Below are 12,615 nucleotides of genomic sequence, written 5' to 3'. Positions count from 1 at the left end.
TTCCAAATGATTTAATGAATCCAATGTCGTGAACTTCATTTCCCACCCTGCTCTGCCCCGCGGGTCGTCATATCCGGAAAACCGTACAGTTATAAAGTCCAGTTTGTTTCGTTACAGAGAAATGTTGATAAACTCATTAGAATAAATGCACAAGAGTCCAAATGACGAACAAGATGAGCGTCTCGTTTTCTCAGATCATCTGGAGAGTTTGTAATTTATTCATGTCAGTATTTTTCTCGCTGGCAACTTATGTGCAGGTAAATGTTGCTTTCAGGTTTATTTGCACACACTGAATGAGCGATGATCATCAATTGAAGCACTTGTTTATGCAAATAAGAAATGATAAGTGATGATTAACTGCTAAATGGTTTGATTATTTTCAGATAAATGATCCAGATGCTGCTTTGTGGATGGTAAGACTCACTTTCATATCAGAAACATTTCTGCCTGTAAAACGTATGCAGGTTATATTATTTTGTGTTTGTTTCTGCAGGTTGGTTATGCTATTCCAGCTGGGTTGTGTTTTTTGCTTTGCTGTCAACCACAAATAACAGGTAAGAAAGTAAAGAAGTTCTTCATGAATTAAAATAAGACGCGGTGCTGTCATCTAGTGGAGGAGAAGTACATCACAAAATAACACGATATATCTCATACGTACACCATAAAGATAATGATACACAATATTCACCTAATTTATTTAACACATAAAGCACAATGTTTTGCATTAAAAAGACAAAAAGATAAAAAGATATACAAATACAAATATATGTGTAAAAACAGTATGTTCAGAAGACACAAAATGTAGATTTCAGTCTACATGACTTTTCACATGCAACATCCCACTTCTTGACTGCCATAAGAGATTATGATAGAATTTAGAGTTACAAATTAATTTATGTTATAACCTTTCCAGAGTCATTGTTATGGAGGAGAATGGCTGATCTGCATGTGCTTGTAGCCTCTACATTTGGAGTCATTCTGGGCTGGAAACTTTATAAAGAGGGAATTACAGACATTTTCCAACAAGAGGAAGGAAGGTAACAACAATTCAGAAGAGTTCTTAACCAAGATTCAATTACATTAGAGGAATAAAATTATTTATTGCATAATTGTTGCTTTTAGGGAATGTTGTGGACTCATGCTGACAGTTTTCTGGCTGCTGTTGTGTCGACATTCAGGAAGGTGAATGCATTATTGTATGATTTTTGAAGTTGTTGAAGTTTGAAGCTGTGACTCTGTATGGAAGTTTTTCAGCTGTATTATGATCATGAATGTGTGTTTTGTCCTGCAGGAGCTCTGTGGGCTCTGTGAGGATCTGCACTGCTGTGGGAATCACTGTGTTTCCCTTCATCACATGGATCTATTACTACATCAACACAGAGCTGAGGAAACACTGGCCTGAACACTGTACAACTGCTCTCTGATCAGACAAAGCACTCAAGACGCTCTAGATCAGCACAACACACAGATCAACTGAACTTGACTGGAGACTGATGAGACAATCAGCAGCCATTGATCTTGAAGAAAGCTTTAATTATTCAAGCATTGTAGAAATACAAAATTCAGTGCTGCAAACATGATAATGTTATTTGTCTTTCAAGTATATGAACAGTATAAATGTGTCTCATAATGCTTTCATAAACTAGATAATGTCATAATGAAGGATAATAAAGAACGCCTTCTGAAGGTTAACTATTCAGTCTCAGTGTTTCTGATTTATTTACAATGTTGAACTTTGCCTACAGCTATTTAGTTTTAAATAACAAATCAGCATTACATGTATACCAAGTAAAAGTGTTTCCACATATTAAACACACTGCATATATTTCAGAGCTATTTACAAAACCAAGAAAAACAGCATAAAACAGAGCTCACAGTGACTATTCTTGTATTGCTTAATCTGTCGACTAATTTAGTGATTATTCAATTAATCTAAATAATTAGTGTCCCACAAAAGATCAACAATTTTAATTAAGAACATTTCCTTAAACTTGCAACTTTGCCATTCAGTAGTAAAATAAAATAACAGAAAAGTATACATGTAAACAAGCCACTGACAAAATGTAAAACTAAAAGAGTAACAATGTAAACAAACCTAATAAAAATGAAATAAAAAGAAAATAGAATCAAAAGTCTGAGAAAGTCAGCATGTTCTGAATGACAACATATCCACATGTTCTGGTCTACTAATAATAAAATTATAAACAAAATATTATTTTTAAGGAGTATTTACCAGAAATAGTATTTACCATAATTTAATTAGGAGAAAAATGTAAATACACAGTATTTCTAAATAAATTAATTAATTGATATACATAATGTTTTATTATTAAAATTTAATGGAACCATTAAAATTGAATTCAGAAAAGTAATGGAAAGCACAGAATTCTGTAAAAAATAAAACTGTAAAACTCAATTAATTAGACAGGCTTTTGTATTAATAAAATTTAATTTAACCTTTAAAACTGAGTATAGAAAAAAATAAAAAAAAATAAAACGGATTTCATAGGGCCATATAAGCCCTCACAGAAAGCATGTTTGCATCGCCACACTTTCAGATAAACATCATTTACTATTTGTAATAATTTTTTAACATTGTGGGGACCGCAGGTTTTACTATCCTTGTGGGTACATTTGGTCCCCACAATGTAGCAAAAAGAAGTACACACACACAGATTTGCAAGTAGTATGTAAAAAGAAAAAGAAAATAAATTGTGCTTTCATGTGACACATTTACACTAAAGTAATAAGAATAGAATAGAATAGAATAGAACAGAATAGAACAGAATAGATCAGAACAAAAAAGAATAGAACTGTTAGATGGAATTGATACAGAGTAAACAATGAAACGATAAATAAAATACATCGTTTTAAAAAACAAGATGTGCTTTCATGTGACAGTGTTTACAGTAAAATAATAAGAATAAAATTGTGAGATGGAAACAGTACAGAGTAAATAATGAAACGAAAAATAAAATACATCGTTTTAAAGAACAGAATGTGCTTTCATGTGACACAGCATTTACAGTAAAATAATGAATAGAATAGAATAGAATAGAATAGAATAGAACAGAATAGAACAGAATAGAATCATGAGTTGGAAACAGTACAGAGTAAACTATGAAACGAAAAATTAAATAAATTGTTTTAAAGAATAAAATGTGATTTCGTGTGACACAACATTTAAATAATAAGAAGAATAAAATAGAATTTTATAATAGAATTCAGTCAAGCTTATTTATTTATTTATAGTCGTTTGCTTTGTTAATTAAAATGATTTATTTTTTGATTACTTTATTTATTTTTGATTCATAGTCTTTTGCCTTGTTATTACAAATGATTTCATGAATCCAACGTCGTGAACTTCATTTCACACAATGCTTATCTCTGTCCCGCGGGTCGTCATATCCGGAAAACCGTACAGTTTGTTTTGTTACAGAGAAATGTTAATAAACTCATTAGAATAAATGCACAAGAGTCCAAACGACGAACAAGAAGAGTGTCTCGTTCTCTCAGATCATCTGGAGAGTTTGTAATTTATTCATGTCAGTATTTTTCTCACTGGCAGCTTACGTGCAGGTAAATGTTGCTTTAAGGTTTATTTGCACACACTGAAAGAGCGAAAATGAAGCACTTGTTTATGTATATAAGAAATGGTAAGTGATGATTAACTGCTGATTTGTTTGACTATTTTCAGATAAATTATCCAGATGCTGCTTTGTGGATGGTAAGACTCACTTTCACCTCAAATGAGAAACATTTCTGCCACTGTAAAACGTGTAAATGCTCATTATATTATTTTGTGTTTGTTTCTGCAGGTTGGTTATGCCATTCCGTCTGGATTGTGTTTTTTGCTTTGCTGTCAACCACAAATAACAGGTAAGAAAGTGAAGAAGTCTCATGAATCAAAATGAAACGCGATGCTGCCATCTAGTGGAGGAGAAGTAAAAAAAAAATAACACGGTTATCATGACAATATAGAAAATAATTGCATTTTTTATTCGATTTTGGTATTATCTGATATATAAAATATATAAAACTATATTATATATTTGTCTACCCTATAAAACACAATGATTTCCAATATTTACCACATAAAGCTTTTTGCATTAAAAAGACAATACAAATAGACTATAAGTGCAAACAAATTTAAGTGTTTAAAAACAGTTTATTCAAAAGACTTGAGTTTCAGTTTGCATGCAGTTTTCACATACAAAATCCCACTTCTTGACCACCATAAGAGATTATGGTAGAATTTAGTTATGTCATAACCTTTCCAGAGTCATTATTATGGAGGAGAATGGCTGATCTGCATGTGCTTGTAGCCTCTACATTTGGAGTCATTCTGGGCTGGAAACTTTATAAAGAGAGAATTACAGACATTTTCCAACAAAAGAAAGGAAGGTAACAACAATTCAAAACAGATTTAATTCATTTATTGCACACTCTTTGCTCTTAGAGAATATTGTGGACTCACGTTGACAGTTTTCTGGCTGCTGTTGTGTCGACATTCAGGAAGGTGAATGCATTATTGTATGATTTTAACATCCATAAATGCTGTTCTGATGACTGTGACTCCGTATGAAAGTTTTTCAGCTGTATTATGATCATGAATGTGTGTTTCGTCCTGCAGGAGCTCTGTGGGCTCTGTCAGGATCTGCACTGCTGTGGGAATCACTGTGTTTCCCTTCATCACATGGATCTATTACTACATGAACACAGAGCTGAGGAAACACTGGCCTGAACACTGTAAAACTGCTCTCTGATCAGACAAAACACTCAAGAAACTGCATCTGAGCTCTAGATCAGCACAACATACAGATGAACTGAACTTGAAAGTACACTTCTGTTTGGCAGTTTTGTCTTTAAACAGACTGATAATATGACACAATATGATCGTAAAGTCATTTTGAATAAGCTTTAAATGTTGGAAAATAGACCCTCCAGTTCAAAACATGATGATGAAATTAGTTTGAAATTAGTCTTTGTTATCTCCTGAAATATAAACAATATATTATATGTCCTAATGCATTAAATCTTCAGTCTGCTTCTGATTTCCATCCATCAGGTCACTGCAGCTGGTTGTTTCTTAAAGCACAAATTCTTCTCTCTCAGTTTCATTTGGACTGTTGAAGTTGGTTTACAGCTAGAATCAGCTAGTCTACAGCTATTTACATGTTGTCTGAAAAGCAAATCATTACACAAAGGGAAAAATGCCACAATTAACATATTTATAGCTACTTTCAAAGCCAAGAAAACAGATTTAAAAATAAATAAATAATTAAATAAATAAATAAATAAAAGCTTAATTACAAACGAAGGATAAGCTTGATCTTTCATCAATCACGTTCTGCACTTGTGGGAGTTCGAGTAAATGCTCATAGTGTTGGATAAAGAGTGTTTTCCTCTCAAAGTTAATCATGTTTGTGTTTCCACTGAATCAGGAGTTTCTTCTGTCATGTCACTCCTACCAGCCTCTTGATCTAAAGTCTTTAGGAGAGTTTCCATTTCATGTGATTCTGCTGTGTTCTGCATCTGGTTTGATCCACTGGCTGGAGCTTCATCAGATCCTGCTGCATTCTGGGTTCAGGAAAAGATACATGTTTTAATCTTTACTTAGGATGGCTGTTTAACATGAAGCAAACCACTTTTTATTGTAGGTTGATTATAAAATCAATAAAAACATCTAAAAGATACTGACCTGTGAATCCTGGTTCTGGTTTGTTTCAGTGACTGGAACATTATCAGTCCTCGCTGCTTTCTGGATAAGACGTATGTAAATGTGTGTGATAAACATTAAATATACGAACTAAATTTCAGGTTTACTGTGAATATTTAATCAGTGCAATAATACTAACCTGACAGAATGGCCGACACTTTATATCACAAATCCCTGTACATTAAGAGAAAGGAGAGAAAACATATTTTTACAAAACCATTAATGGTAATGGCTGATTCCTGAATTTAACAAACATACAAAGGGCTGAATTAATTAAGCCATTAAATCAGCTTGAAATTCTTCATTATGAACAAAAGACACCAGAATACATAATGACCTGCTTAAATTAATGTAAAGGACATTAAACAAATGTTGAAGATTTGTAATGAAAACAGAAATAATAATTCCTGTTGTACATACAGGGCTTAAACATGCACAAAATCAGCAGAGAAAAGACAAGGAGACTTTCAGAGGAGAAGACGACAACTCTCAGATCCCCCACTGTACGCTCACTGTTGACTGAAGATCAAATAAAAATATTACACTATGATCATTTGTATTATTTAAATTCATCTTCATGATATTTTTTTCAATAATAACAGCATGAAACACTGTAGCATAATAAGATGTTTTGTTCACTCACCTGCTTTCAGTATCAGTTCAGTCATCAGTGTAACAGAGTTCAGTAAAACAACACCGACTGATCCAAACACATACAACATCTTTTTAAAGGTCAGATCTGTAAAACAGATTCAACATCTTTGTTCAGATGACCTATTTAAAATACATTCTCTTTAGAGTCATAACAATGTTTAATTACGCACTAAAAATTGAAATCAAATGTAATGAATACATACATCAGTGACTTATGGACAAAATGATTGATTAACCATTAGAATCAGAATCCATCTTAAACTATTCTTAATGTAATTATATTTATTTTCTATTTTATTATCATTCCTATATTAAGATATTGTTGTGTGGTTCTGGAGGAGCTATTTGATTTTTTTTTGTTACATGTTACTGCATGTTACATTCATGTGGTTTTGTGTAGTTACATGTTTACAAAAATAAGCACACATTTAAGTTGATGTAAATGCCGCCCTTCACCAGGCTCCCGACGGGAGTGGGCGTGTGGGAGGAGGAGGGGCGCCGAAACATCCAGGTCTGGCGGCGTGTGATGAGGCACACCTGTTGTGAATGAAGCCTCATCACCGCCGCTGTTAAAATGCCGAGCGCGCCTCTCCTCAGGAGACCGGTCTCTTCCCCGTGCATGCACGCTGGTGTCCTCGTGGGTCCAGGAAGGGGTGAAGAGGGAACCAGCGCCGCAGGACAAGTTGCCGGACCCCGCGGGTCCGGATGAGGACCGCACCCGTGACGGCTGACGGGCCAGGATGCCGGGCCGTGTTTTCCCCCAGAAGCGCCGCGTAGGTGGAGGAGGACGATGCCGCTAGAGAAGCCGCCGCCCCTCGCACCCCGGACCTGAGCGGGGAGCGCGTGCGGCCGCCGGACTCCGCCCCTTACCTGGACCCTTCCCTTCGGAATACTACCCCTCCTTCACGGAACCCCGTCACATCGAGGACACCAGATCCCCCTTTTATTTTGGACACTTTTTCCCCCTTTTTGGACACTTTGTTTTATTGTTTAATAAAAGCCTCTCCGAGGCCTGACGTCACACCCACTGTGTCTGTCGCTTTGCTCCGCCCCCGTGACAATATGTTACAGTGATGACTTGAGGTCAACATATTCATATGTAACGGAATAAATCAATGATGACTTGAGGTCAACATATTCATATGTAACGGAATAAATCAATGATGACTTGAGGTCAACATATTCACATGTAACGGAATAAATCAGTGATGACTTGAGGTCAACATATTCATATGTAACAGAATAAATAGGTGATGACTTGACGTCAACATATTCATATGTAACGGAATAAATCAGTGATGACTTGAGGTCAACATATTCATATGTAACGGAATAAATCAGTGATGACTTGAGGTCAACATATTCATATGTAACAGAATAAATAGGTGATGACTTGACGTCAACATATTCATATGTAACGGAATAAATCAATGATGACTTGAGGTCAACATATGCATATGTTACAGTGATGACTTGAGGTCAACATATTCGTATGTAACAGAATAAATCAGTGATGACTTGAGGTCAACATATTCATATGTAACGGAATAAATCAGTATTGACTTGACGTCAACATATTCGTATGTAACAGAATAAATCAGTGATGACTTGAGGTCAACATATGCATATGTTACAGTGATGACTTGTGGTCAACATATTCATATGTTAACAGAATAAATCAGTGATGACTTAAAAATAAATAAATAATTAAATAAATAAATAAGTAAATGACTTAATTACAATATAAGGATATGTTATCTTTGATGACTTGTGGTCAACATATTCATAGTTAACAGAATAAATCAGTGATGATAAAGAGTGTCAACATATTCAATGTTAATCATGTTTGTGGTCCACTGAATCATATGTTAACAGAATAAATCAGTGATGACCAGCCTCTTCAACATATTCTTTAGGAGAGGAATAAATCAGTGATGATTGCTGTGTTATGCATCTGTTTTGATGATGACTGGCTGGTCAGCATATTCATAAGTATCGGAATAAATCAGTCTGGGTTCAGGTCAAAATATGCATATGTTACAGTCTTGACTTAGGATGGCATATTAATATGTAACAAATAACTTTTGATTGAGGTTGATTATAAAATCAATAAAAACATCTAAAAGAATAAATCACCTGATGAATCCTGGTTCAACATATTGTTATGTGACTGGAACATTAGGTGATGACCTCGCGTCTTTATGGATAAGACGTAATAAATGTGTGATGACTAAACATCAAATATACGAACTAAATTTCAGGTTTACTGTGAATATTTAATCAGTGCAATAATACTAACCTGACAGAATGGCCGACACTTTATATCACAAATCCCTGTACATTAAGAGAAAGGAGAGAAAACATATTTTTACAAAACCATTAATGGTAATGGCTGATTCCTGAATTTAACAAACATACAAAGGGCTGAATTAATTAAGCCATTAAATCAGCTTGAAATTCTTCATTATGAACAAAAGACACCAGAATACATAATGACCTGCTTAAATTAATGTAAAGGACATTAAACAAATGTTGAAGATTTGTAATGAAAACAGAAATAATAATTCCTGTTGTACATACAGGGCTTAAACATGCACAAAATCAGCAGAGAAAAGACAAGGAGACTTTCAGAGGAGAAGACGACAACTCTCAGATCCCCCACTGTACGCTCACTGTTGACTGAAGATCAAATAAAAATATTACACTATGATCATTAGTATTATTTAAATTCATCTTCATGATATTTTTTTTTTCAATAATAACAGCATGAAACACTGTAGCATAATAAGATGTTTTGTTCACTCACCTGCTTTCAGTATCAGTTCAGTCATCAGTGTAACAGAGTTCAGTAAAACAACACCGACTGATCCAAACACATACAACATCTTTTTAAAGGTCAGATCTGTAAAACAGATTCAACATCTTTGTTCAGATGACCTATTTAAAATACATTCTCTTTAGAGTCATAACAATGTTTAATTACGCACTAAAACTTGAAATCAAATGTAATGAATACATACATCAGTGACTTATGGACAAAATGATTGATTAACCATTAGAATCAGAATCCATCTTAAACTATTCTTAATGTAATTATATTTATTTTCTATTTTATTATCATTCCTATATTAAGATATTGTTGTGTGGTTCTGGAGGAGCTATTTGATTTTTTTTTTTGTTACATGTTACTGCATGTTACATTCATGTGGTTTTGTGTAGTTACATGTTTACAAAAAATAAGCACACATTTAAGTTGATGTAAATATTGTGACGAGTCGACTGCCTCCCCCCCTTATTGTCAGCTGCACCCCGTCGGTAATCGCCGCCCTTCACCAGGCTCCCGACGGGAGTGGGCGTGTGGGAGGAGGAGGGGCGCCGAAACATCCAGGTCTGGCGGCGTGTGATGAGGCACACCTGATGTGAATGAAGCCTCATCACCGCCGCTGTTAAAATGCCGAGCGCGCCTCTCCTCAGGAGACCGGTCTCTTCCCCGTGCATGCACGCTGGTGTCCTCGTGGGTCCAGGAAGGGGTGAAGAGGGAACCAGCGCCGCAGGACGAGTTGCCGGACCCCGCGGGTCCGGATGAGGACCGCACCCGTAACGGCTGACGGGCCAGGATGCCGGGCCGTGTTATCCCCCAGAAGCGCCGCGTAGGTGGAGGAGGACGATGCCGCTAGAGAAGCCGCCGCCCCTCGCACCCCGGACCTGAGCGGGGAGCGCGTGCGGCCGCCGGACTCCGCCCCTTACCTGGACCCTTCCCTTTTGGAACACTACCCCTCCTTCACGGAACCCCGTCACTTCGAGGACACCAGATCCCCTTTTGTTTTGGACACTTTTTCCCCCTTTTTTGGACACTTTGTTTTATTGTTTAATAAAAGCCTCTCCGAGGCCTGACGTCACGCCCACTGTGTCTGTCGCTTTGCTCCGCCCCCGTGACAAGTGGTGGAGAATGCGGGCATGGGCGGAGCCTAGACAGCGCAGTTGGGAATCACCTGATGACGTCATCCCCTCTCGCTCGCAAAACTCAAGGAAGAGTCGGACCCGGAGGGACGGAGTTACGGTGACAGCCTCCCAGCCGCTAAAGGGGTAAGTGACTTATCATTTAGTAACACTTACCCTGCGGTTGGTTGAGGCTGTCGACTAAATCCGGTTTCTCTGTCCCCGGTCCGGTGGCGTTGCGAGAGGGAGTCGCCCGGAGAGGAATCCCCGCCCACTCCGACCGCTGGAGCCTGGTTGAGGAAGGTAGCACTCCTGCGTGGGCGGCGACCGGATGACGGGGATGTCGCTTGGGGGGGGGGATGTGACGAGTCGACTGCCTCCCCCCCTTATTGTCAGCTGCACCCCGTCGGTAATCGCCGCCCTTCACCAGGCTCCCGACGGGAGTGGGCGTGTGGGAGGAGGAGGGGCGCCGAAACATCCAGGTCTGGCGGCGTGTGATGAGGCACACCTGATGTGAATGAAGCCTCATCACCGCCGCTGTTAAAATGCCGAGCGCGCCTCTCCTCAGGAGACCGGTCTCTTCCCGTGCATGCACGCTGGTGTCCTCGTGGGTCCAGGAAGGGGTGAAGAGGGAACCAGCGCCGCAGGACGAGTTGCCGGACCCCGCGGGTCCGGATGAGGACCGCACCCGTAACGGCTGACGGGCCAGGATGCCGGGCCGTGTTATCCCCCAGAAGCGCCGCGTAGGTGGAGGAGGACGATGCCGCTAGAGAAGCCGCCGCCCCTCGCACCCCGGACCTGAGCGGGGAGCGCGTGCGGCCGCCGGACTCCGCCCCTTACCTGGACCCTTCCCTTTTGGAACACTACCCCTCCTTCACGGAACCCCGTCACTTCGAGGACACCAGATCCCCCTTTTGTTTTGGACACTTTTTTCCCCCTTTTTTGGACACTTTGTTTTATTGTTTAATAAAAGCCTCTCCGAGGCCTGACGTCACGCCCACTGTGTCTGTCGCTTTGCTCCGCCCCCGTGACAATATATACATTAATGTAAATTCATATTTTTATGGCTTTCAGCAAATGAGCAATATAGACTAGACTACTAGTTGTGTATTGGTATTTTTGACCAATATCAGCTGTAACACTGTGAATCAGAGTGCATTATGGGTAGCGTGCATCACACAGTAAAAGTAATGGCTATTTCCCCAATCAGAGAGAGCCATCAATGACAATTTATTAGCGCAAAATATTCATTATAACGAAAATCACTTCCAAACACGTAGCATACTGTAAGCATATATAAACCTAGACCGAGATAGAAAAGCTTATGAAAGATAAATGCAGTAGATGATTAATATTTTACCCAGATCTTCAGTCTCATCAATGCACATTGCGATCATCCACAGCACTTGCACAAATACAGCTGCACAGGTCCATCCTGCACCATCTGCACAAATATATTTGTATTATATTATATTTTATTATATTAAATATTCAGTGACTGGTGAAATCCATGTTCAAATGTTCATTTATGAGTGCAACATATAGGCGCCCATGAGTGAAGATGGCAACATGCAGGTCATGTACATCTGTGATTGTTTGTGCTAAAAAACCACATTTCATTCAAATAAAAAGGATGTGACTCTTATTACAGAGTCACGGGTCAATAATCTTAATTAGTGTTTGTCAAATAAAGGAGACAAACACAATTTGCAGTGCTAATGTTCTCCAGGAGTAGGACTGAGAAACACTGAGAAACATCTATGTGCTTTTGAACAACTGTTTAATATCATGTACATGTTTTCCTTACATTTCAAATTGACAATAATTCTGATAGCCTACTAACATGAGAATTCTGATTATGTGATTCAGAGGCTGAAGTTCAACAAGAATGTATTGCCTTTTGTGTTCAAGGCAAGACAGTTAATTTACACAGATATTTTCAGTGTAATGATGCTTTTGGACAGTTGTTTAAAGGTGCAGTCTGTAATTGAGTCCACATTAATAGAGTTTTATACAGATATTTCCTCAACAGAGCTGGGTAGTAACTGATCACATGTAATCTGGATTGCATAATCAGATTACAAAAATGGAGTACTTGTAATTAGATTATATTACATTTTACAATACTTGTAATAAGACTACAGTTACTTTTTATGGATTGCATGATTAAAGTTTATTTACACAATAAAAATAAATTATTCACAATTAATTGATTGTCCCTAATTCCTCTTTTTCTTCTTTAACATTTTCCTTTCTAAAATAGCCTACTACTTGAATACATTTAGAAAGTCTTCAAGTTTTGT

General features: G+C 37.8%; 1 protein-coding gene and 1 long non-coding RNA gene across 3 annotated transcripts; one reads left to right on the top strand and one right to left on the bottom strand.

The window, feature by feature from the left end:
- Positions 1-57: 57 nt before the first annotated feature.
- On the top strand, positions 58-1,699 carry tmem220 (transmembrane protein 220). Its single transcript, XM_051101191.1, has 6 exons — positions 58-257; positions 384-413; positions 494-554; positions 914-1,037; positions 1,123-1,182; positions 1,292-1,699. Exons 1-6 carry the CDS (start codon positions 162-164, stop codon positions 1,422-1,424), a joined length of 504 nt encoding a protein of 167 aa, XP_050957148.1. The 5' UTR covers positions 58-161; the 3' UTR covers positions 1,425-1,699.
- A 4,457-nt stretch (positions 1,700-6,156) lies between these two features.
- Positions 6,157-11,751, bottom strand: LOC127157455 (uncharacterized). 2 transcript variants are annotated; one of them, XR_007825907.1, is made up of 3 exons: positions 11,673-11,751; positions 9,180-9,275; positions 6,157-6,238 (listed from the first exon to the last, which is right to left on the bottom strand). It is a non-coding gene; the product is annotated as an uncharacterized LOC127157455 (long non-coding RNA). The 2 variants fall into 2 exon arrangements; XR_007825906.1 differs by lacking the exon at positions 6,157-6,238 and adding an exon at positions 8,971-9,052.
- Positions 11,752-12,615: the final 864 nt, after the last annotated feature.

Source organism: Labeo rohita, chromosome 3, assembly GCF_022985175.1.
Source record: "Labeo rohita strain BAU-BD-2019 chromosome 3, IGBB_LRoh.1.0, whole genome shotgun sequence".
NCBI lineage: Eukaryota > Metazoa > Chordata > Actinopteri > Cypriniformes > Cyprinidae > Labeo > Labeo rohita.
Note: the sequence above shows the minus strand (reverse complement) of the source record. Positions and strands in the feature narration are given on the sequence as shown.

Excerpts from the sequence above, each read along its gene's own strand:
- tmem220 (XM_051101191.1), top strand. The coding sequence starts at position 162 with ATGACGAACAAGATGAGCGTCTCGTTTTCTCAGATCATCTGGAGAGTT. Across the intron at positions 258-383 it reads CGCTGGCAACTTATGTGCAG|ATAAATGATCCAGATGCTGC; the intron begins GTAAATGTTGCT and ends GATTATTTTCAG. Across the intron at positions 414-493 it reads CAGATGCTGCTTTGTGGATG|GTTGGTTATGCTATTCCAGC; the intron begins GTAAGACTCACT and ends TTGTTTCTGCAG.